The 25,473-nt window shown below is 46.1% G+C and overlaps 1 protein-coding gene across 3 annotated transcripts in view; it reads left to right on the forward strand.

The window, feature by feature from the left end:
* The window catches only part of svep1 (sushi, von Willebrand factor type A, EGF and pentraxin domain containing 1), a 65,126-nt gene that overhangs the window by 10,787 nt on the left and 28,866 nt on the right, over positions 1 to 25,473 (forward strand). For all 3 annotated transcript variants that reach the window (XM_086105315.1, XM_086105313.1, XM_086105314.1), the window contains exons 3-19: positions 2,847 to 3,102; positions 4,203 to 4,379; positions 14,093 to 14,251; positions 15,210 to 15,389; positions 17,035 to 17,214; positions 18,793 to 18,987; positions 19,083 to 19,201; positions 19,292 to 19,421; positions 20,493 to 20,600; positions 23,144 to 23,275; positions 23,361 to 23,552; positions 23,637 to 23,758; positions 23,830 to 23,935; positions 24,029 to 24,178; positions 24,463 to 24,696; positions 24,769 to 24,930; positions 25,033 to 25,194. In XM_086105315.1, coding sequence (XP_085961441.1) covers positions 2,847 to 3,102; positions 4,203 to 4,379; positions 14,093 to 14,251; positions 15,210 to 15,389; positions 17,035 to 17,214; positions 18,793 to 18,987; positions 19,083 to 19,201; positions 19,292 to 19,421; positions 20,493 to 20,600; positions 23,144 to 23,275; positions 23,361 to 23,552; positions 23,637 to 23,758; positions 23,830 to 23,935; positions 24,029 to 24,178; positions 24,463 to 24,696; positions 24,769 to 24,930; positions 25,033 to 25,194 — 2,764 coding nt within the window. The remainder of the gene's footprint in view (positions 1 to 2,846; positions 3,103 to 4,202; positions 4,380 to 14,092; positions 14,252 to 15,209; positions 15,390 to 17,034; positions 17,215 to 18,792; positions 18,988 to 19,082; positions 19,202 to 19,291; positions 19,422 to 20,492; positions 20,601 to 23,143; positions 23,276 to 23,360; positions 23,553 to 23,636; positions 23,759 to 23,829; positions 23,936 to 24,028; positions 24,179 to 24,462; positions 24,697 to 24,768; positions 24,931 to 25,032; positions 25,195 to 25,473) is intronic.

Here is a 25,473-nt window from a genome sequence, read left to right on the forward strand (position 1 = left end):
AGTGTTTTTGTTCAAGAGTAAAATTTGGGGGTAATTGCTTTTTCGTTGAAATAATTTTGCTGTCTCATAAAAATAATTTTCTTTTAATTCATATTTTTTAAATGTTAGAGGAAAAAAGTCAAACTTATTTTTTGGGGGGTTACATATTTGGGGGAAAATTATTTAGGGAATTTTTAAGACATATTTTTGGGGAAGAATTTGTTATTGTTTTTCTTTTGTACATTTCCTCTCCCCCAAGAACCTTTAAAACATATTTTATTTTAAATGTTATAAATGATCGAATTCTCAATAAAAATAAACAATTTCAAGAAACGTATTTTTTTTGGTTGTTTTTTTTTAAATTTGCTTATACTTTCCAATTTCAAGATTTATTGTGTTATCCTTCATCAAATGTGGTTTACACAAGGGCGCGCATGAGCTTTTCAGCCTCATCTCCGCACGTTCTTCTAAGACCCAGGGATTCCGTGCTTTATGGCTCCTCTTCTATTTGGCGCATCAAATAGCGATTCAACTCCAGCTGGCGTCACTGGAACAAATGGCTTTCACTTACAATGTGCGCATTTTCTTCCCAGTTCTGCTGTGGGTGAAAAAAAGAAAGAGCACAAGCTGTGTTTCCAACTTTTCTTTGTTGCAATTTTTTTTGTATTTATACCAGCATGAAGTTTTTGTGTAGTAGAGCAGCGTACTTTTACATTTGACCGGCGACGATATTAAGCGAGCGGTGCCACGGAAAGTTCGCTGACGGTTGAAGGCAGCCGTCCGTTTCCTCCCTCGCTGCCGCATTGCCTCGCTTCGTGGCCTCTGTAATTAGGCTCCTGCTGCTCAAGGCCGCATAACCTTTGGCCAATTAGACAGCCACCGCCAGAGCTTTCTCTCCTTCGCCTCGTCACACCCGTCACGTCCTTCTTTCCTAGGATTGGACCCAAAAATCAGCCCTTGTTTTCACAGGTGGCGAAGGCACTCAACAATCTGTACAGACACTTACGTAATTAAGAAATAAATAAATACTGATTCAACTCCGACCAGAACAAAGTTGGAAGTGACAATGTGTTCCCCTGATCTCTTTGAACACGGAAAAGCTGCGCGATTGACACCCGTGCCAAAATAGATTGCACTTGCCTATAGATGTCACAAAATGGTGCCAAATCACTTATTTTGTCGAAGTGAAACTCCTCATCTCACTTCAAAACAGGCCCTTGCCACCAAGATGGTGGTAAAGCACCACTTTTGTCCACATGTAACGCCTCAACTCACTCTGACATACAAGATGCCACAAAACTGTCAGTGTGAATCTCCTCAATTCACTTCACCGTAGTTCTTTGGCAACAAGGTGTTACAAGATGGTGGCAAAGCACTCCTTTTGTCTACATATAACTTCTCAACTCTCTTCAAAGTACTGTACCCCCTTGACACCAAGATTTCACGAGATGGCGACAAAGTCCTATTTTTGTCTATGTGAAACACCTCATCTCACTTCAACACAGTTCCTTAACACTCAGACTCCACAGGATGGAGGCGAATAACGTATTTGGTTAAAATTAAACTCCTCAACTCACTTCAATGTAGCTCCTTGTGACCAAGATGCCTCAAGATGATACAAGCACGACTTTTGCCTAAATGAAGCCACTCAGCTCAGTTCACCATTGTTCCTTGACACTAAGATCTCACAAAATGATGGCAAAGCACAACTTTTGTCGAAACGCCTCAACTAACTTCAACCCAGTTCCTAGACACAAAGAAACTGGTTTGGTTAAAATGAAACTCTTCAGCTAACTTTAACATAGTTCCTTGGCACCACATTGCCACAAGATGGTGGCAAAGCTCAGTTTTTGTCCGAATATCATTTCCTCAACTCACTACAACATAGTTCCTTGGCTCTAAGACCAGTAGTAGTCACTTTTCCGGCTTTTGGTAAGAGCCAAACTGAGCCGCCGTCATCCCGAGCGTCGAGACACCACCTGGTTCCACGGCCCACCAACCAGCGAGGGACTTTGAGCTTGTAGGACCCCTGAAAAGAAGTGCCTCACCGTCTAATTGTATGTGCCGGATTGTAAATGCGCAGCTCAAGTTAATTTGGGAACCGTATCGGCGTCTGCCCAGTGTTTTGGGCGGTTTTGGACCATTGGCGAGCAGCTGGCTTGTCTGTCGGGGAAATCATGACAGTTTGAGGCCATTCTCGCATTTTCTCTCACTCCTCGCTCCTGCTGAGGTCGGCATTTGAAGCAGCCTACAATTGAGGGCTGCTTTTCGCGGTCGCGTGTGACGTCGGTCGATATTCGCGCGAGTCCTGCCCGTTTGGCTCGAGCCCGGCCTGGGTGATTATCTAACTTGCACTTTATGTGCACCCCGGCCATAATTTTCTTGTCCTGCTTGTCCCCATTTCACTCAATTAGATCAAGTCCCTCGATGGGGTTTGGTGTTTTGGTTTCCTTTGGACTTTTTAAATTCACCTAGTTATAATCAGGTTTTATTTTTGGAAAAGGGTTTATTTTAGTTTAGTTTTTACAATTTTTAGTTTTTTTTCCCCATCTGGAGTGTTTGTTAAGTGCAAGAAAAAAAAAAAGGAATTGTCCAATAAAGTAAAATAAACTATTCTGCAATTCACAAAATCACTCGATTTAAAATGAATGCCAAAAGCTCGTGTGCTATTGAAAAGGGGAAAAGGAAGGACATTTTTGCTATAATCACAGTTGGTTTGAGTGAGTTTGATAAACGCTATGTGTGGTATCACTTAGTTCTCATATTTTTTTGAAACCATTTTCATTTTGATTATGTTTATGAAAATGTTTTTCCGTTGGAATTATTTTCCCAGCCAACGAATGAATTTCGATTGTCTCCCCTTATAGCAAATCCTGCGCCATTCCCGTACAAACGCCAGCAAGGTCATCTTCCTGATCACCGACGGCTACTCCAATGGCGGCGATCCTCGCCCCGTGGCGGCGGCTCTGAGGGAGCGCGGCGTGGAAATTTTCACGCTGGGCATCTGGCAGGGCAACATCCGAGAGCTGCACGACATGGCCTCTCACCCCAAAGACCAGCACTGCTACCTGCTGCACAACTTTGCCGAATTCGAAGCGCTGGCTCGCCGGGCGCTGCATGAAGGTAAGAGGTCGGGCAAATTAATATTGTCAGGGCAAATGTAACTTTGGCATCGGTGGAAGTGACTTTATATCACATAAAGCAGCCAATGGAAAGACGTGTACAATCCGATCCTAAAGTCCGTCAGGTTTACAGATGTTTGTTTTTTTTTAAGTTGCTTAGCTCATCCTAACATTTGTCATAAAAAAATATGGAAAATGGTTTTGCTCCATTCTACCAAAAAAGAAAATAAAATTGCCATAGACTTAAGCAGAGCTGTAACCACTCAAGTAACTTGTAGTCTAACCAAAATCTAAAAAATAAAAACTTACGTTACTTTGAAAGTCAAGTAAGCAATAAAATAACAAATGTACTTTTTCAAGGTGGTGACTTGACACACATAGGCCCGATGAAGAATGTCCAAACATTTTCAGATGGAAACGGTTGAGGTGTGTTGCGCTTTCAAGTCATGCCAGCAGTCATGAAGACGGAGTGGGGATTCCCATGGCAGGACGTTTAGCAGATAAGCCGTTCTCCGAAAAGACACTTTGAAATGTGCTCGATTCAAAGTGTTTACAGGAACACAAAATCTAAATAATTACATGCTTTATATTATAAACAAAAGACATCATTCCTTCTTGCAATTCACTAGCGCTAGCTTAATGCTAACAGATAATGCAAAAGGCCATCGATGGGCTGACAAATGGCATCATTGCCCAAGTATAAACGATGAAATCAGAAAGATTCAAAACCCAAAATACTTTTCACATTTTTGGGGGTAGAATTTTGCAGACAAAATGAATTTAATCCATTTGGGGAAACGGCTGAGAAATAACACAATGTGGAAAAACTGTAAATCCCGAGCATCGACTTGCAGGCTGTCTGGCTGAAGTGGGGAGACGCAGTCGTAAAAGATCAGAGGCAGACTCGGATGAGGCCGTGAGAACCCAGAAAGCAGCCCCAGTCTCGCTGCGTCTCTTGCACGTTTGTCATGAAGTCGGCAAAGAAGCCTCCAAGTGCACTTGGAGGCTTTCAGTCACATGCTTGCTCACTTGTCACATGAGTGGGAACGAGACGTCTTGATGTTGGATGGATTTTAATGCCTCCCCCTCGAATTTCCCAAGATCTCCCTACGGGCAGCTACATTCAGGAGGATCTGTCCCGATGCTCATCCTTGTGCGAGGCCGGTCGCGACTGCTGTGACGTGATGGCCAGCTGCAAGTGCGGAACGCACACCGGCCGCTATGACTGCATCTGCGAGAAGGGATACTACGGCAAGGGTCTGCAGCACGAGTGCACGGGTGGGTTACACCGAAATTGGCCCTATTGTGTGTGTGTGTGCAGTATATGTATATGGGTGGCCCGGTGTTCCAGTGGTTAGCGCGTCGACCTCACAGTGCAGAGGTTCGTGGGTTTAATCTGGCCTTCCTGTGTGCATGTTCTCCCCGGTCCTGCGTGGGTTTTTTTCCGGGTACTCCGGTTTCCTCCTACATTTCAAAAACACGCATGGCAGGCTGATTGAACACTCTAAATTGTCCCTAGGTGTGGGTGTGACCGCGGATGTTTGTCTCTGTGTGCCCTGCGATTGGCTGGCAACCGATTCAGGGTGTCCCCCGCCTACTGTGCGAGGTCACAAGAGAACCAAGTCTGCCAGAAGGATGTCGGAATTAATGATTGATACATTTTCTCCAGATAAAAAGTCACCATCTTCCACATGTTAAAATCCAAATTTAATGAGGGAGTCATATTGTGACAAGTGAATTGAAACGCCACAAAAGACCGCATTGGGAGAATGTCTGCTGAAGGAGCCTCAACCTCATCCCTGTCACAAGTGATATAGCTGATGAACTTTGTTCGCGCGTTGGCCTCAATCGCGTCAACCCAGCAAAGGAAGGCCATGATGAAGTGCGTGGCGTCCCAACAGATTCCCTCAACCCGCTTGATTTACGTCGTCTCTTTAAGCCCCATCTTGTGTTTCCGTGGCGTCGTCGGTCGCACTGCAAGTCCACACTGGCAGGTGGTCTCGTCTTTAAAAGTTCATTGCTTTGGGGAGAAACAAGCTCGGGTGCGCGCGCTTACCGAGTGTTTTTTAACGCTTATTGAGTGGAGGTCATATATCTTTCAGGAGAAAAATCTCACGGCACTCCACCAAATCAAAATGTCACAAAAAAAATACATACACGACATAAAACCCCCCATGTATTGGTGGTTCAACGTTCGCAGATTTCATGTGGGCACACAACCTACCAAAGGAAGAGAGATCTTGAGCAGAAAACAAGCTTCTTGCATGGAGCTTTTCTGTCCTTCGGTAATCAGCAGTTGAACGTGGGTTGGTTTCACCAAAAATGCCCGTTTCTGACCAAAAAGCAAAGAAAATAGGACATTTTGCAATTCCCCCCCACAAAAAAAAAAAAGGAAGAGTGAGAAAGCTGCAAAATAATTATTACTTACAGATAGAGTGTACAAAGTGTCACGTTTTGCGAGATGGTAGTTGTAGGACCCCAAAAAGCAGGGAGGCAGGGTGGATTGACCAAAATGTGTTTAAAAATTACACACAGGAGTACAATGGAAAAAACACGAAGTCGAAGTACTCAAAAATGCCTGGAAATCACAAGTATCAAACCAAATTACAGCAGGAAACAAAACATGACAGGAGCACATGTATGCTCACAATGACCCAACTAAGACTGGCAGAAACTCAGGGAACTAAATACAAGCCAAGTGACGAGACAACGAGAAACACCTGGACAACACACAAAGGGTTGAGGGAGCTAACTGGTTACACACAAGGAACACTGATAACGAGAACAGGTGGCGAAAAAAGGGCACATGAGGAATCAAAACCAAACGTAACCAGATCGAAACATAACAGTACCCCCCCTCAAGGGACGGATCCCAGACGTCCCAAAGTCACCCAGTGGCCGGAGTCCGTGGAAACAGGGCGGGACGCAACACTTGCGTCACCGGGGACGGGAACAGAGGGCGACAGCAACCTTTGCCTCGCCGGAAATAGGGACGGAGGGCGACGGCAATCTTTGCCTCGCCAGGAACAGGGACGGGCGACGGCAACCCTTGCCTCGCCGGGAACAGGGACGGGCGACGGCAACCCTTGCCTCGCCGGGAACAGGGACAGAGGACGATGGCAACCTTTGCCTCGCCAGGAACAGGGACGGGCGACGGCAACTCTTGCCTCGTTGGGAATCAGGACGGAGGGCGACGGCAACCCTGGCCTTGCCGGAAACAGAAAAGGGAGGCAGTGGGACCAGGCCTCTAGTCCTGCGGGGTCCAGTTGGTTGGGTCATTCTGTCACGTTTTGCGAGATGGTAGTTGTAGGACCCCAAAAAGCAGGGAGGCAGGGAGGAGCAGGGTGGATTGACCAAAATGTATTTAACAAAAAATACACACAGGAGTACAATGGAAAAAACACGAAGTCGAAGTACTCAAAAATGCCTGGAAATCACAAGTATCAAACCAAATTACAGCAGGAAACAAAACATGACAGGAGCACATGTATGCTCACAGCTCACAATGACCCACCTAAGACTGGCAGAAACTCAGGGAACTAAATACAAGCCAAGTGACGAGACAACGAGAAACACCTGGACAACACACAAAGGGTTGAGGGAGCTAATTGATACACACAAGGAACACTGATAACGAGAACAGGTGGCGAAAAAAGGGCACATGAGGAATCAAAACCAAACGTAACCAGATCGAAACATAACACAAAGTATCAAACGCACTGACTCACAGCCTGGCTCCACTTGAAAGTGATTCTTTTACATGTCCTTCGTCATTCACTTCTTTTCTCACAACACCGCCGCACATTTTGCCATCTTGTACAATCTATCACAGCAAATACTCTTTATGCCATACATATACTGTCATTACCCATGAATAATAGGCCCGTGTTCTTGCATTGGATACTGTTTTAGTAATTTTAGTAAGCTACGTTTTTTTTTTACTTTTAAAACTACTACTTTTACTTTAAAACTACTTTTAAATGTTTTTTAGTTCGCTGTTTGCTCTTAAATTGTGTACTTTTAATTATGCAAAGCACATTGAGTTAGCTTGTATATGAAATTTGAAATTAAACCTACCCAGGACTTCAGACCGCCTCTAAATTTTGCCCCTTAAATTTATAATTACACTTAAAAAAAAAAAAGAGTTAAACAACCCCAGTTACTTGGGCGCACAAATACACCTGACCGGCTTTTAAGTTTCAACTTTTGATGTCGTGGAGATGGAGCCACCGTTTAGCTCAAGTGAGCCTGGCCGAATGAAGTTGCTGTGTGAGTTCTGGCCACTCAGTGTGTGTCACTGGTCAGCTTTTTAGACAGGCGCAGCAAAACGCTGCTGCCAGAGTCAAGCCTCCTTCTCCACAATGCGCGCTCGCGTGTGTGTTTGTACCGGTATGTATGTGAGTGGCTTCAGGTGGGTTAGCTGTCTAGACCAGTGGTTCTTAACCTGGCTCCAGTCTCAGGCGTTCGAAGGAGCCTCTGCCATGGAGGTTAAGACACACCCAACTCAACATGTCAATTAGTTATGACATGCCCGCTGCAGATGATCACATAACATTGCTTGTCCAATCAGTGCTGGAGGAAATATAGTTTGCTCAGTCGTCAACGGGTGACTGTCGTGATAGTACATTGTGTGATTTTAAAAAAAAAAAGTTTTAATACATGCTAACTATGCCGAGCAAAAAAATAAAGAAAAAGTATGCGGTCGGACGAATATGTACAACATGGATTCACATGCATCATGGAAAGTGATGGGAGTCAGCGTCCTATCTGCATGATTTGTCATGCCAAGTTGAACAACACAAAACTGAAAGAACACTTCTTGAATCACATTTTTATGTTTCACTAATGAAGTGAATGTGCATATAAACTGGTTGGGTTCGGTACCTCCAACAAGGTTAAGAACCACTAGACTCTGAGGTTTGCGGGGGGGGGGAGGGGGGTGTTGGTCCCTTTTTCCAAAAGCATCAGTGCTGTCAGTGGGGCTATTATTTTTATTATGATTATTGGCTGCACAATTTGGTTGGAAGCCCTATCCAAATCCCCACTGTGTAGAGCAGCATTGTTTATCGACCCATCCAAGCCAAGAGAAAGCCAAAAAAAAAATAACATCAGTGGAATTCCAGCAAAGACAAAAGGCGAGGCCTCATTTCGACACAGTTGCCAGACTGTGACAAACGGGGCATTGTCACCTCTTCAACATCTGTGATGGAGAGGACTGGGGAAGTGGTCCAGACCGACAAGGACCGAGTGTCAAATGGGGTCTGTGGCCTCTTGTGGAGCCTGCGGGGAATGACAGCAGCTCTGGACGGTGTGTTCTTGCGGTGTCCTTAAACTCACTCGGTAGCAACTCCTGGAAAGCTGAACTTGATTCTCCACACATGGACAACTCTCGGGGGGGGGGGGGGGGGGGGGTGTTTCGGCACCGGTTTCATCCATCGAAACGCATTTGGTGGATATCTGTCGTTACAGGACGCAGGAAAAAGTCTGAAAGACGCACACCAGAAAATGAACCAGGTGTCTGCCGTTTCGGTGTGAATCAGTTACTCTGGAGCCAAACTCCAGGAAGAGGGGCCTTGCAGCAGCCCCTGATACCAGTTACGGCTAAGAATACAAATTTCAGTAGACATGTTTGTCATAACAAGATGCGTGAAAAAGTCAGAAGGATTCGTACCTGAAACAGAACAGGAGATCAGCCATTTTAGGTTAATGGAGCCATCTTGGTGCCAAACGCTGGGAAAAAGAGGCCTAGAAAGTTTGAAGAAAAAAAAAATCTGCCCCTTACACCAGTTTCACCGAAGAAGAAAAATGTTGCGGGACATGTCTGTCATACACGGATGCACGAAAAAGTCTCAAGGACCCATCCCTAAAATTGAAAAGGAAGTCAGTCATTTTGTTGTGGAGAAGACAGTTTATGGGCAAATTCTCTAAAAAAAAGGACCGTAGGAGCCCCCCGGACTCCAGTTTCACAGATCGGCACAAAATTTGGTGACCGTGTCTATCATAACAGCATGCACAAAAACGTCTCACGGAACCATGGATGAAATTGAACGGGGGAAGCACCCACCGAGGGGACAAATTCTGTGAAAAAGGTGCCTGGCAAGATCACAATTAGCCCCCCCCAACACCAGTTTCACCCAAGGACATGCAATTTACTGCCCACGTGGTGATTCAAAGTGAACATTTCCAAAATATCTTGCTCTGGAAAGGCTGAATCCCCCCCCCCCCCCCCCCACACACACACACCCCTTCACCGCCGCCACATCCCCAAATTCACTGCTGCCAGCACAAGGATGAAAGTGGCCTTCTGTTTTCAGTAATTTACAGTTGGATGCTGTAATAAGTCAGCCTTCTCCACCTAAGGAGTGGGTCTGTTTTCATAAACAGTAAGGACTCTCTGTTACCTCTCGCCTGTGTAAACCTTAAATACCCCCACACGGCATCAGGAACTGTAAACCATCTGGACAGCATGCCCGTCTCCTTCCAGCGTCTTGTTTCTCTGGGGCCGAAGCGACGACCTTATTTGCAGATCTGGTGCGGCGGTGAAAACACACAGCACCTCCATGTTTGGCGACTCAATGACTCGTGCTGCCGTTTCTTCTTGTTTCAGCGTCAGGGCTACAAACAGGCCGGACAACACCACAAACAAGTACGTTTATATATCAATTAATGAACGGTACCGGTGGCCTTTGCGCACCAACGTCAGCCTATCCATCATGTAAGGTTTACGTGGGACCCAGAGGTCCGGTCTGGTCACCACTCAAAGCTTTTGCTTTTTCCAAGTGTTTATTTACACCGTGGCCCACGCGCACCGTGGGCCTTTTTGTCACTTGTTTCCCAGCACACTGCTGCCTGTAATCAAGCTCACCAGTCTGGAGAGCTGCCCGTGTTTGTACAGTTGTTTTGCGGTTGGCCTCACTCTCCCCGCCGAAGCTCAGCGTTCCCGTAGTCTGTAATAAGCGAGTGGGATGTGCACTTTGTCCTTGGGAGGCTGCGAGAGCCATCGTCGCTCTTGCGATGAGCTCGGGATCGCTTGACTTCCTCCTTGAAATTGCCTCTTTGTGTGTGTGTGTGTGTGTGTGTGTGTGTGTGTGTGTGTGTGTGTGTGTGTGTGTGTGTGTGTGTGTGTGTGTGTGTGTGTGTGTGTGTATGTGGGAGCGGGGGGTAGAAAATGGCCATTCTCACTGGATCCCGTTCCTTCGTGCAATGGTAAGAGGTCCAACATGTCAAATCACACTCATTGATGTGTGCCAAGTTGGAGCAAATGTATATACAGGCTGTGTTAACACCAAATAAAACCACCATTTTAGTCTCCACGCCCCCACACCTTCCATACCCCCTGTCAGACTCTGGCGTGAATGTGTTCCGCAGGCCAGACTATACACTTTGATTGTCCATTTCCAGTGTCTATTTATGCACATGTTAAGTCTGACTTATGAGTGGAACGTCTCTCTCGCAAAACTCTGGAATTTAGAAGCCGGCTTCATTGAATGTCTGCCGTGAGAGGGCCTTTGACCACAAGTGAGCCCACTGAGCCATGCCAGGGTAGTCCAGAGAGAGGATGAGATGGATCAAAACTTTGGCAAAGGACGAGCCCTGGAATTTGCCTACAATTACTGCTTGGACACCCAAAAGGCTGACTTCCTGTTCAATTTCGTTGATGGGTCCTTGAGACTTTTTAAGATGTCAACTTATGGTAGGCATGTCCACCAAATTCCGTGACGATCGATGACACTGGTGACACACTGGTGTCGAGGGTTTCTAAGTCGACACCCTGCTTTTTCATGGAATTTGGCCCCGGCATGGCCGCTTCACCACAAAATGGCCGACTCCTTCTTCACTTTCATTCATAGTTCCGTTCTGCAGCCGGGCTTGATTGACATGTCCACCAAATGTTATGGTGACTGATGAAACTGGTGTCAGGGGCTTTTTGTAAACTTTCCAGATCCCTTTTTTCATTGCTCCTGGCCAAAAAATGCATGCTTCAAGCCAAAATGGCTGGCTTTCTGTTCAGTTTTAGTCAAGAGTCTGTCAGACTTTTTTGTGTTTCATGACAGACATGTCCACCAAATTTTGTGTAGATTGGTGAAAGTGGTGCCTGGGGCTCATTGTCACCCCCCTCCCCACCTCCCATAACATTGCAGGCCCTTCTTTCATGGAATTTTGTCTCCAAATCACCCACTTCAAACCAAAATGGCCGACTTCCCATTCATTTTCATTCATTGTTACTTGAGACTTTTTCATGCGTCCTTTGATGACAGATTTGTCGACTGAATTTCGTGGCGATTTGTGTTTTTTTTTCTCCCCACTTTGCAGGGCTCCTTTTTCAGGCCCCAGAATGTCTGCTTTTTTTAAATTCATTTTCCTCACGTACTGCAGGAGAGTCTGGAACATATCCCCTGCAATGATGTGGGATTCACTGCTTGTATCTGTATGTCCACACTTGTTGTTCTCATGACCAATAAACACGTCAGGGCACCGAAACAACCCGCAGAAAACCAAACTCGTGACGTTTGATCCGTTCCGTCCTTTGGCCTACTTTGTGGGGAAACTCAGATTAGCCGTCGACGCTGCAGCGGTGACATGGCAGAATTTCGATTTCCCCCATCTGGAATCGGCCGGCTTCGGTTGCAGAATAAAATAAACCAGATGTCGACTTGGGCCAGATGTGCAGACGTATTTCCGTCTGTAACATCAAATTGTGAGATTTGCTGCCTTGCAATTAGATAATTTGTGTCGAAGATAAGAGGTGGGAAGCCGCGTTTGTAATTGCACCGTGTGGATGGCCGTGCGTTTTCTAGCATGTGTTTGTGGATTTTGTGGCAGCCGGCCTGCGAATGTACACCGGGACCTATGAATATGACCCTCGAGTTGAAACCGCCCTCTCTATGTTGGTCACTGCGGCGCCTCTGGATAAACCTTTCGTCTTCGGCCCAGTCTTTTTTTAGGCCGGTCTAATCGAATCGTTCTCGTGTGATTGTAACGTTGGCTCCTCGCTTATGAGCTGGCCTGCACTTTGTTTGCGTTTTCCTTTTTTTTTCCTCCACTTCCCAGTTCTGCCTCAGAGAATAATTACCCCGCTCCAGCCGTGAAATCTAGTCTAGGTTAGTTTGGGAAGCTGCGGTTGCTTTTCCAAGAGGGCCTCGTACTTACCATTAAGTTTGTTTTTAACGGCTTCAACCCCTATGACTTTGAGATTGAAGATTTTATTTGTTAGCACTCGCAGTATTCTGTGTTGCCTTTTTTACCATTTCCGCTTGTTTGTTTGCTAACTTAAGTCTCTTAGCTTCATGCTAACATGCAGTGGGAATCTCCATAGATGGGCTAAGCGAAATTAACTTCCCCGAAGTTTGATACTGTCAAACAACTGACAAAACTCAAGTCACATGCGTATATTCTCTGCTCTACGGCAACAACTAGCACGACTGGGGTTTGGCTTTGGTTTACTTTGTTGTTGACTCTATGACTTGAATTTAATAAAGCGTCACTTTTTTGTTTTTTAATTGTTGAATCAAAGACTGTGAGCCAATCAAAGCAGAAAGTCTTGCTGCTTTCTGCTCATCTGCCCGTTGACGCCCTACTTCCTCTCTAAATAAAGGCCTCGACGTCTGGCTGCTGTGTAATTCCGAGCGCCGCGACGTCCAAACACAATGGCTGCAGATTCATTATGTGGCCTGTGGCGTGCTGATACATTTCAAAAGGAAATTCATTCTTTTGTCGTTCATCACTTCCTGCTCATCCCGCCCATCTTGGCCTGATGCCGGCTTGAACAGGCCAGAGAGTCCGCGCTTGCGGAACTGTGCGTGAATTTGTGTGTCTGTTTGTGTGTGTGTGTGTGTGTGCTTGTGTGCATCCATCTGTTGTGTGCACGGTAAGCCAAAACATGCAACCTTTCGGGATTTTGGCCCCAAATGGGTGCTTCAAACCAAAATAGCAGACATCCTGTTCAATTTCAGGCTTGGTTCCATGCGACTCTTTTGTGTGGCATATTAGGACAGACATGTCGACTGAATTTCCAGACTGCTCTTGTCATGGAATTTGGCCCCAAAATGCCTGCATCAAACCAAAATGGCTGATTTCTTGTTAAATGTCACGCAAGGGTCCTGAGACTTTTTCATGCGTCGTGTTATGACAGACATATTCAACCAATTTCATGTCATTGTGTGAAACTGGTGACAAGGGGTTTTTTTAGCTTTCCAGTTCTACTCTTCCTGTTTGATTTCAAGCATGGGTCCTTGAGACCTTTCCAAGTGTCATCTTAGGACAGACATGTCCACGAAATTTGTTGTTTGGTCAAACCGGCATCAGGAACTAGTTTTTTCTAGGCCTCTTTTTACATGAGAATATGATCCCCAAGTCACTGCTTCAAACCAAAATGGTGGACTTCCTGTTCAGTTTTCGGCATGACTTTTTTGTGTGTCCTGTTATGACAGACATGACCACCCAATTTTGTGTCAATTGATAAACCTAGTGCCAGAGGTTAATATTTTCCAACTTTCCAGGTCCCCTTTGTTATCCCTTTACAACCTGAGCCTTTAAATATGAACGTGTCGGCAGCGACACGTGTCGCCGCAAAAATTGTCGCCGCCGACACGCTCTGAAGGGTTAAGGCCTACAAATCCCTTCTAATATCCCCTGTGGAGAGTTTTTTTTTCTTCCCCCTTGCATATTTGTCTATCTTGCGATCATGTGTAAATATGTGCGTGGGTGTGGACGCGCAAAGTTTATGACTGACGATATTAAATAGTCCCAAGAAAATGGGGCGCCTCAGCATCCTGTTTTTAATCTAGTGTGATCCCCAAAGTGATTTAAGACCTGATGGCATTGCGGACTAGTCTACTATCCACTAGTCCGCTGTCTCAACGGCTCTAGAAACTGACTGGACGGATGCATTTGAAACCTTTCTGAATGTCATGAGCTGCTGTCTTGTGTCTTGTTTGGTGCCTATCTGGGATCTTTTTGGCATTTTTGTTGTTGTTTTTTTTTTTTTAAAGCATGCCCACCCGGGACCTACAAACCGGAGGGAACACCCGGCGGTTCCAGCACCTGCCTGCCATGCCCGGACCAACAGCACACCTCCCGGCCCGGCAGCACCTCACTAAGCGACTGTATCTGCAAACCGGGCTACCAGCGAGTGGACTTGAGCTGCCAGGGTGATTGCAAGGATCAGTGACACGTTTGTGTCAACTAAAATGTTGACATGAGTTGCTCCACATGGCTCGTGGAAAAAAATCTGATAAAATCAAAAAAGTCATTGACCGATTCAAACGCTCAAATGTTTTGCTCATTCAGGACATTAATGGACAATTTAGTACCTTCCTCAATTAATAACGGTCCCCAAATTCACACTTTTACCAAAATTCAACATTTTGTGAAAAAAAAAATCAATTTTACCTCCTAGCATATTTTCCAAAACCAAATTCCAGATTGATTATTTTTACGTTCTAAAAAAGAAATCATGCAGAAATTGAAAAAAATGTACCTGCTCCTTCCCCATTTTGAGTAATTCAAACCATTCCAAGGCGGCCCGGTAGTCCAGTGGTTAGCACGCCGACTTCACAGTGCAGAAGTACCGGGTTTGATTCCAGCTCTGGCCTCCCTGTGTGGAGTTTGCATGTTGCCGGGCCTACATGGGTTTTCTCCGGCTACTCCGGTTTCCTCCCACATTCCCAAAACGTGCATGGCACGCTGATTGAACACTCAAAATTGTCCCTAGGTGTGAGTGTGGGCGTGCATGGTTGTTTGTCTCTGTGTGCCCTGCGATTGGCTGGCAACCAATTCGGGGTGTCCCCCGCCTACTGCCCGAAGACAGCTGAGATAGGCTCCAGCACCCACCGCGACCCTAATGAGGATGAAGCGGTTCGGAAGATGAATGAATGAATGAAGCCATTCCAATTGCAAACTGTTGAGTTTTCACATTCCCCTAAATTCCCACATTTGATAGTTTTTCACATTTTGCTTGTTTCCAAGTTCACAAATTAATGCTGATATATTTACCTCCTGCATCCACGTTTCTCAAACCAATCCAAATTTGCCCAAGTCTTGCATTCGACAGTTGGACATTTTTGCCTTCAATCAGCGCTTTTCTTCTTTTTGGTTTGTTCACCCCAGTGGTCCACTGCCCTTCACTGTCCCCCCCGCAAAACGGCTTCTTCATCCAGAACGTATGCAACAACCACTACGACGCGGCCTGCGGCGTCAAATGCCAGCCGGGATTCGACCTCCACGGTACGGGCATCCGGCTGTGCCAGGCGGACGGCACCTGGTCGGGCTCGCCCGCTACCTGTAGACGTAAGTGTAAACTCGATTTAATTCTTCAGCGTGTTGCACGATCCCATATTGACTGAACTGCTTTAGTAAAACTCGAAATACACTCAGGATTAGAGTACCTGTTGACATCCATCCGTCCATGCTTTATCCTCACAAGGGTCGCGGGGCTGTTGACAATTTTTTAAAATTTATTTTTGGCCCTTGTGAACATATCTGGGACGCCACCTCATGTTTTTGAGCAATAAAACATCCAACAATTAAACATTGCACTTGAATAGCATAGAATAGAATTAATTCTGTTTTAAAAAAAAAAGTTTATTTCCCGTATTTCGGATTTACAATTAATTTACGAATCGGAAATTACTCTATACATCTGATTTTAAAAGCATTAAAAAGTTAGAAGGAAGCTTACCCCCCCAAAATGGTGGGAGCATGTCGGTCGCGTGTTGTGTCACGAGCAGCAGTCAGGCACCCTCTTCCTTGGAGACCCCCTCCCTCAGGCCTAAAAAGCTAGGAGGTCCTCTCAAATGACTGAACGGAAGATCATACACGTATACTATAAATGATCAACCTGCCCGCCGATGTTCCGTATCTTGTGAGTCACATCATTGAAAATGCCGTTTTCCGCACGGAAACACTTCCTTTGCCTTGCCTGGCTGATTTCTTTAACTCCCTGACGCGCATCTGGACAAGCATCCCCACCCCTATAACATTCCTTCCTGTTGCTGTGTGCTTCCTCCTTCCTGAGCCCCCTCTTTAATTGGACCCGGCCTATGCCTTCTTCCCCCGGAACATCTGTGGAACAGAACGCGCAAAAAAGTCGTCTTCATCCCTCAGTCGCAACACGATTCATCCATTTTGTCAACCTGCTATGAGGTGGCCAATCACAGGGCCCATACAAACAACCATTCGCATTCACACCCATGGATAATAGTGTTACCCTGAAAAAAGTATTGCTCAACTTTCCCCATTGAAATTTATAGAAATGCCATTAACTCATTCACTCCCAAAGACGTTTTTAAACGTCTTTTCAGACTTGGTCTAGAATTGGCTGGTACTGAATGAGTTAATCAGTTCAACCCCCCCCCCCCCCCCCACCCCCTCTAAACAAAGAGTACTTGTACTTTATAAAAACATGCATTGAATGTAAAGAATTAAACAGTTTGTGCATTCTAATTTCATGCTGCAATCAAATTCATTGTGCCTCTCCTTCTGGTGTAGCCACTTTAGCCACCAGGGACAGTATAATACTGTGGAGTCATGTAGACACAAAGGAAGAAGGATTAACCTCTTCTTCTTCCTCTATTATTACAAGTGACCGTTAGCATTAAGCTAAGCAGACTTTACTAAGGCGCAGCTATGCTGTTGCTTTCCTCTTTGTTTCATGTTAAGTGTGACAGTAAACTTCAACGGGGAGTGGCATTAAACAGCTTGCAGCCTCTTTTTTTTTTCCTGGACCAATTGCTCGATATTTGACACACTACATCTTTTTATGATATCATCAAGTAACGGAGGACCCACAGAATTAGCGCCCACAACAGCCGCCTGCTGGGATAAAAAAACCCCCACCAACAAGAGTTTTGCAATGTGTGCGCAATTTTTATTTTTATATTTGGTTATATTTGTGTCGCGCGTTAATTGTATTGTCGTTGAAATCTGTGTGCAGCACGCTCCTGCCCGCCCCTCGCCAAGCCCCCGCACGGCACACTCAAGTGTAGCAACGGTGGCGCCTCCCTCAGGGCGGAGTGCCAAGTGGACTGCAACCGAGGTCACCGAGTGGAAGGGGATCCCAGGATCACCTGCCTGGCCAATTCCCAGTGGAGTGGACCACTACCTCGGTGTGTGGGTAAGCCTTCTCCCTCCGGTCAACAAGTCACCATGCATTGTGTTGTTAAAAAAAAGAAAAGAAAAGGAAATGGCAATGAGATTTCACAAACAGATGTTCGCTAGCTAGCTAGCACGATTCCTTTTTAAAAGTAAACAATTGAAGCAGGATTTTGCCAAAACTACAAACCCATTTTCAGCACCGTTTTCGGGACGCCATTTTAGTTTGCTTTGTTAGCTAGTAGGATTGCTGTTCAAAGGAAACAATTTGAGCTGTGTGACGCAAAAACAGCAAAATTAAACTCTGCGACATTTGCTAGATTTAGATGGCGGGATTGTGCGAAAATGAAACCAATTTCTGCAATGTTTTCCGGAGTTGGGAAAAGGACTGTTAGACTGTGAATTTTGTTCTCTTCATTCATTCTGTGACATCTGCTGTTGAGGCGACCCAGTGGAGAAGTGGTTTGCGCGTTGCCCTCACAGTGCAGATGTACCGGGTTCGATTGCAGCTCCGGCCTTCCTGCGTGGAGTTTGCATGTTCTCCCTGTGCCTGTGTGGGTTTTCTCCGGGTACTCCGGTTTCCTCCCACATTCCCAAAACACGCATGGCACGCTGAATGAACACTCGAAATTGTCCCTTAGTATGAGTGTGAGCGTGGATGGTTGTTCGTCTCTGTGTGCCCTGCGATTGTTCTGGCAACCGGTTCAGGATGTCCCCCGCCTACTGCCTGAAGACAGCTGAGATAGGCTGCAGCACCCCCCACAACCCTTGTGAGGATAAGCGGATTGGAAAAATGCGTAAATCCCCAAGCCGGGCTCCGGGTCGTTTTGTTTGCACTGCGCAATAAGACTATGGCCTCAACCTCCCCGAGAAGCCGCCGTTCATGGCTCATAGCGAATGACTTTGAGGGGGAGGCTTGCATCCCAGAAAGGAAAGAAAAGGCTTCCAGTTCTGTCTTGAAAACCGCCTTGTTGAACACAACGCTCGGGTTGCCTTCCTTGAATATTTGAGAAGGAAATCTTTCACTTGGATGTCCCCCAAAACATGTTGTTAGTGCCTCTCTTACTCGTGTAAAGCCTAAATGATGTTATCATGTTTTATAAAATCATTTACTCATTGGGGAGTTTCATTGTGATAAAAATAGTGCTTCGCCCCATATTTGTTGGCATTTTGCTTCAAGGAATTATGGCAAAGTGAGTTGAGGGGTTTCATTTAGACTAAAATAGTGCTTTGCCACCAACCTTGCTGGTTTCACATATCACTGAATTATATTAAAGTGAGTTGAGGAGTTTGGGTACCTCTAGGTGATTCTTTCACGGCAGGTCTCGGTTTTTATCCATGCTTATGAAAAAAAAATGCTTACAAATCTGCAAACGGTCTGTGATTTAGCAGTAAATGCTGTACTCTCCTTTTTTTAGGAAAAAGAATTCCCCATTTTTCTGTCAAATGTAAAAAACACGTGTTGAAATAAGTTTCAGTGTGACTTTGGTTGGTGATATTTTCAGGCTGAAAGTTCCTCCAACCTTTTTTGTTCCAACTTGAACGTCAACCCGTGTTTGCGTGTCGGCTGCATCTCACTACCTGGCCCTTTCGCTCCCAGAGGCGCGCTGTCCCCCGATTGGGCCCCTGAACAACATTTTGGTGTCGCCCCCCGCCTGCACGAAAAGGCTGGCATCCCCAGGCTCCGCCTGCATGCTCACCTGTCGCCAAGGATATAATCTCCATGGAAACAGAAAGGCAGTGTGTCTCGGCTCGGGCAACTGGACCGCCAATGTCCATCGGGCGGTGTGCAAAGGTATTCATTCCATTGCGCGTGCCGCGTCCCTGTGATTGGCCCAGCCGTATTCAAGCCGTGATACTTTTTTTTTTGTTTTTACCGCCGTCGTTCAGATGTCGAGCCACCGTGGGTCGAGTGTCCGGAGAGTATCATCGCGGCGACGGATGACCGACGCAGCACTGCTCACGTGGTCTGGAACGCTCCGGTCGTCCTCGACAACTCCAAAGAGGAGGTTCGATGCCCTGCAGAAACATTGTGGAATGTGAGAAGGCTTCTTTGTGGGGAGTTTTTTTTCTCTTCAAGTATGTTACTCTTCCTCTAGGTGGCGGTGCAGGTGAAACCGGTGTACACACCGCCGCAACTGCTCCCCATCGGAACGGAGACCATCTCCTACATTGCGGCCGACCGCTCCGGCAACCAGGCCAACTGTTCTTTCACAGTCACTGTCATTGGTAACCGTGTTTCGCAACCTTTCTGGAGCCACACATCTAACGTTTGAAAATGTTTCCGCTGAGTTTGTGCTCAAGTCAAGGCAACGGGAGTCTGACATTGCCGCCTCAGGTTCAAGGAACTATGTTGAAGCGAGTTGAGGAGTTCCATTTTGACAAAAGTTGTGCTTTGCCAGCACCGTGCTGCATCTTAACTCAGTGAACTATGTTGAAGTAATTTGAGGAGTTTCATTTTGACAAAAGCAGTGCTTCGCCGCCATCTTGTTGCATTTTGGAGTCAAATGATTATGTGGAGTGAGCTAACAAATTAGACAAAGAAATAGTCCATTGCTGCCATCTTTGGTGTTTTGGAGTCAAGGAACTAGCTCTTATGTCGAGGTGAGTTGAGGACTTTCCTTTGGACAAAAATAGTGGATTGCCAAAATTTTGGCGTCAAAGAACGATATTGAACTAAGTTGAGGTGCTTGAGTTGGACTAGGGTCGTGCTTACCACCATCTTGTGTTTTACTTGGGCAACAACAGAGCAATGCCGCAATCTTGGTGTCAAGGAACTATCAAAGTGAGTGAAGGAGTTTCGTTTCGACAAATAATTTGCTTTGTGACCAATTTGTGGCATCTCGGTATCAAGCAACTATGTTAAAATGAGTTGAGAAGTTTGACGGAGACAAACAAATGTGCTTTTCTGTCACTTTGTGACATCTGTAGGCAGTTAGAAAGCTTTTTTTTTTCTTCAATTACTCAGCGGCATTTCGATATTTGCGGAGTTCATTCTGGCAGTCCAGTGAGCCTAGGAAGTGTAATTATAGGCTTACATTTACAGGAAACGTCCTCCGATCTTTGTTACTCAAGCAACTCATTCATCTCAGCAGGTGCAAAAAAAACCCCAAACAATCAAGTTTGAGTTTTTGTCTGTAATCCCAGTAGGCAGGCGGAAAAAACCCCCATGAACATTTCCATATGTTACCACGGGAGGTGGAGCTGAGTGTTTATTCATGGGAAACATATGGTGCAAGCCGCCGTCACCTTTGGATTTGTTTACAGTTTTTTCGTTTCACGTGCTACCATCCTGTCTAGATACGGAGCCCCCGGTGATTGACAAGTGCAGGTCCCCGCCCACGGTCCAGGCCACGGACGCGGAGACGGCGGTGGTTTGGGAGGAGCCGCAGTTTTCCGATAACTCAGGTATGTCTGGCGACCGCCCTCCGCTGGTTTCTTCTCCTGAGCACCCCTCATGATCGATAAACAAGACCTTTTCCACTTTTCCATCCGGCGACTGGAAAAAAAGGGGCCCGGCTTGTGTGTGCGTTTTTTCGGGAGACTGCACGGAAGATGAATTGTCATTGTCTCGAAGAGAGACAAATAATGTTGAAGTGAGTTTGTCATTCCAATGCCAAAAACAGATGCGAGAAATTGCGCTCATTCCCTTGATTTTTCACACATGCACAGTGTGCACATACATGTGTATAGTGTTGTGAACAGCGAGTCAAAGTGACAATTATCCCATTTTATTCATTTATTTATATTTTGGGAAGGGGGAGGGGGAGAGATGTTTGAATTACTTATCTTATTATTACTTATCTTTGCCTTAAATTGTTCTGCGTTTATGTAAAAAAAAAAAAAAAAAGGAAACAATCATCATAAAGAATTGGCCAAAAATTGGTTAAAAAAAATAAAATTACTTGCCTATTTTCACATGTTGTAAAAGAGCTAATATCAGCTCGTTAAATTGGACAATTATTCAGTCGGGCCCGAATTGGGAGTATTTCTTTATTCGTGTTTTTTTTTTCACGAATCTCAATACATTATTGGTAAATTGTTTTAAGTAAATCACAAAGTCTACAAAGTCTTTTTACCGCCCCTTGCTCTAAATCATGCCCCCATTTCTCAAAAAAATGCCCCCCACCCTAATCGGAGGAGGTCACACACACATCTGCGATGTTCATCCGCTGCGGTCATTTGCACCATCGGCTTCCTGTCCGCATCCTGCTGCTCGACATCTGTCCAGCTGCCTTATGTCGCGGTGAGAGATGACAAACGGCATTTCGGCGCCGTGTCATTTATCATCTCGCTCCCCGTGTGACAAAAGTGGCAAAATTACTCCTGATTTCTCCCTTTTTCCCCCGTCCTTGTTTACCAAAATTGATTTAGATGAAGTGTCTGTACTCTTATTTTGCATAGAGTACAGCGTGAGTCATTTGGCCGCTTCTGCTATTTTCAAATGTGGCAGGAAAAAAGTAAAAAGAAAATTTCAGGTAGACACCTAAAATCGAGGACAGTAATCCAATCTTATTACTTTGTCACTCTCCATCACAGTACGCGACAGACACTTTCACTCGGCGTCTCAACAAGGCCTTCGGCGACCACCTGTCTGCCCCCCTGACCCCCCTTGTAATAACAGGCTGCACAGGCTTCCCACGGAGGCCGCACGGCGTCAGGGTTTTGTTTTTCCAGGCCCACACCCTGATGCCAGATCTAAATATAGCTGCCAGTCGCCAGACACACATACGATACGTTTTATATTTATTTCGGCTGGAAAGGGAGACCCCAGACGTGTGTCAGCCCAGCTGCTCCCGACACAAAGTGCTCTAATGGGCCGGATGAATCGCCATTCAGGTTTTTCCACCCCTTGTTTGTTTGTTTTTTTAATTTCTGACATACGTAGCCAAAAAAGTTTCAGCCTTTCCACGAGGAACGGACGGGAACAATCACGCGCATTTCAGTTGTGTGTAGAGGCAAAGCTAATTTTGGTTGTTATGTGTGAGAGGGTTTCAGTCATGTATAAGCAAAAAAAAACCCCAAAATAAACCCAAAAACAATATTGATGTGAGAGCATTTCATTCTTGTGTGAGACTTTCTTGTGGTGTAAGAGTCTCAGCGCTGAATGTTTCAATTATATATGCATAAAAATGTAGTGAATGAGGGTGTTTCTGTAGTTTGTGACAGAGCCTTTGTGTGTATGGAATTGTTAGTTTTGTTTGTGAATGAAAAAAAATCTGGAATGGTGTGACAGTGTTTGAATTGTGTGTGTGTGTGTGTGTGTGCGTGTGCGTGTGCGTGTGTGTGTGTGTGTGTCAGTCAGTGCATGCCAGTAATGAGGAGAGCCTTTCAGTAGTGTGTGAGAGTATTTTAAGTTCATGTATGAGCAAAAATAATTTCAATTGTATGAATGAGAGCTTTTTAATAGTGACTTAATAGGGGGAATGAGAGAGAGAGAGAGATAGAGAGAGAGAGAGTGCAGAATAATCCTATAGTGTGTGAGAGTAAAATTTCCAGGAGCTAGAAGACGTGAGACATACAGCTAGTTGTAGCGGTTGCACAAGTGCACACACCCTCTTGTAATTTGAGAAGCGGCTACGTTCAGAATTAACCAATCACACTCAAACTCGATCAATGGCATTCAACACATACCAGCCAAATAAAGTTCAACTGTTCCCAGTGGGCATGTTATGCTGAAGCACCTGCCCCCAATTATGTCCGCACATGCCTACCCAAGTGTGAGTGAGAGGCTCACACGCATTGCCATTCCCAGCTTCCAAACTTTTCGCTTCAGAATGCATCTTTATTCAACCATCGATGCCAGTGATGTATCGCGACAAGTTATCTTCAATGCTTCTTGAATGCATTTTGCCCCGAAAAGTAACCTCAGACTGCCCCCTGCAGGATAACACTTAACCTGATCGTGTTGAAATGTGATTTTTGACTCTGTGTGTTTGTTTGTTTTGAAGGTGGTCGTCTGTCGGTGACCAGCAGCCATTCTCCAGGTTCGCTCTTCCCCGTCGGAGAAACTCTGGTCCAGTACACTGCCACTGACGCGGCAGGAAACAGCCGCACTTGCAACCTCACTATCACAGTGCGAGGTAAACGGCGATGACATACGCTGCAATCACAGCGTTCCGTGCCTGCGTGTTGCAATACCATTTATTGATGTTTTTTTTTGTCGAGGCACGACTTGTGAGCAACCGTATGTCCCGATGAACGGAGAGTTCATCTGCCTGGACGAAGAGAAAGGCGTCAACTGTACGCTGCAGTGTAAGCAGGGCTACAGTTTCACTCAGGACGCAGTGCACAGCTACTTCTGCGCCCACAACGGGCTGTGGGAGCCACCCAACTCCCCGGACAGACCCGACTGCTCGGGTTCGTGCAACACAAGACGCTTCGATTGCCCGAAAGCCAACTCCCTGTCGAAAATTTTCTTTTTTTGGTTGTTTCCGCCGCCAGTAAACCGAGTGGCTAACAACGGGCTGAAGCCATTCGAGATGCTGTTTAAAGCCTCGCGCTGCGACGACATGGACTTGGTCAAGTCATTCACGGGGGAGTTGAAATCTCATCTGAGACGCATGGTGAGAAGCAGCTACGTTTACTTTGTACCGTGTCTAAAATGGACTTTTTACATGCTTCCTTGCCTTCGTAGCTCCCACATATTTGTAGCGGTGACGATGTCACCTGCAAATTGGAGGTGATGCCACAAGGCAACTGTCTGGAGTACAACTACGACTATGAGAATGGATTCGCCATCGGTACGTTGCCTAAATACTTATCGGACCGACGTTTGCAGCGAGCTTTTGAGGTGGCCGCTGGCTTCATCCTTCTTCATGTCTGCGGCGCCTCAGTACCAGGCGGTCGGGGGCCTCAGGGAGCGCAGGACTACGCCTACTCGGAGTCCGGCTTTGCCACTGGCACCCGCCATCGCAGCAAGAGGCACAGAAAGATCCGGGGCCCCACCCGGGACCAGAAAATCCAGATCTTTTTCAACATCACGGGTAGGAACTTTGAGAGTGGCAATTTTCCCTTTTTTATCCACGTGAGAGAGTGTCACCATTCAATTCGGTGTTCACGTGGTGTCCTTTGCGTTAAGTTGAGGTGACGGAGCCACAGATTTCCTTGACTTATTGCGGTCATCTGACTTTGTTGCATAGAATTTTTCACAGTTGTCCACATAAATTCTTAAAAGACTGCAAGTCAATTGACTCAAATTCAAAGTAGAATTGAAGTCTTTCATATTCATTCTTCAGCCTGATCTTGTTTCTTGTAAACTTTCTCCCAGCAAGCGTCCCTCTCCCGCTGTCGCGGAACGACTCCATCGAGGCGGCCAATCAGAGGAGGCTCCTGCGAACCCTGGAGCTGCTGACCAACCGGCTGAAACGGACGCTGGCCAGGCAGCCGCTGTCCAGTTTCCACGTGTCCTCGGAGATGATCGTTGCGGACGCCAAGTCGCTGGAGAGCAGGAAGGCTTCGCTCTTCTGCAGACCTGGCTCGGTGCTCAAAGGAAGGATGTGCGGTAGGCGGGTCGGAATAACCTCCTCCGTTATTTGCTGTCCACACCCGCGGTGATTGTGCCCGCTGTTTGCAGTGCAATGTCCGGTGGGAACTTATTTCTCTCTGGAATATCATGAATGCGAAAGCTGCTGGCTCGGTTCCTACCAGGACCAGGAGGGTCAGCTGGAGTGTAAAGCCTGCCCCGGGGGCACATCCACTGCCTACCTGCACTCTCGCAATGTGGCTGAGTGCAAAGGTTTGCGACGAAATCTCCCTGCTCCCTGAATTCGGATGCCCAAAAAAAAAAAAAAAAAAAAGTGTTAAAATTCCGATCTCTGTGTTCAAAATGTGTTTTCAGGGCAGTGCAAGCCTGGCAGTCACTCTCTGAATGGGCTGGAGATATGTGAATCCTGCCCTCTGGGTCACTTCCAACCCGGATACGGCGCCAGGGACTGTCTGGTCTGTCCTGACGAGACGTCCACTGTCACCCGGGGAGCAGTGCACGAGATGGAGTGTGGAGGTGATGGCCCGCTCTCTGAACCTAAGTGGATGTTCCAATACTTGGGGGGGGGGGGAACGTTTTGGTCAATTTAGAAGTGCTCGTTTTACTCCTGTACTTTCGTCAAAGTAAAAAAAAAAAAAAGTACAGGCACTGAAATACCCTCCTCGACTGCATTTGTCCATTAATGTGACAGAGACTCTCCACGCTTTCCTTTACATATAAACACACACACACACACTTATATATATATATACATACATATATATACAGTATATATTGGATACCGCCTCAGAAATG

Source organism: Hippocampus guttulatus, chromosome 2 (genome assembly GCF_054856545.1).
Source record: "Hippocampus guttulatus isolate MCC_2025c chromosome 2, RoL_Hgut_1.0, whole genome shotgun sequence".
In the NCBI taxonomy this organism is placed as follows: domain Eukaryota; kingdom Metazoa; phylum Chordata; class Actinopteri; order Syngnathiformes; family Syngnathidae; genus Hippocampus; species Hippocampus guttulatus.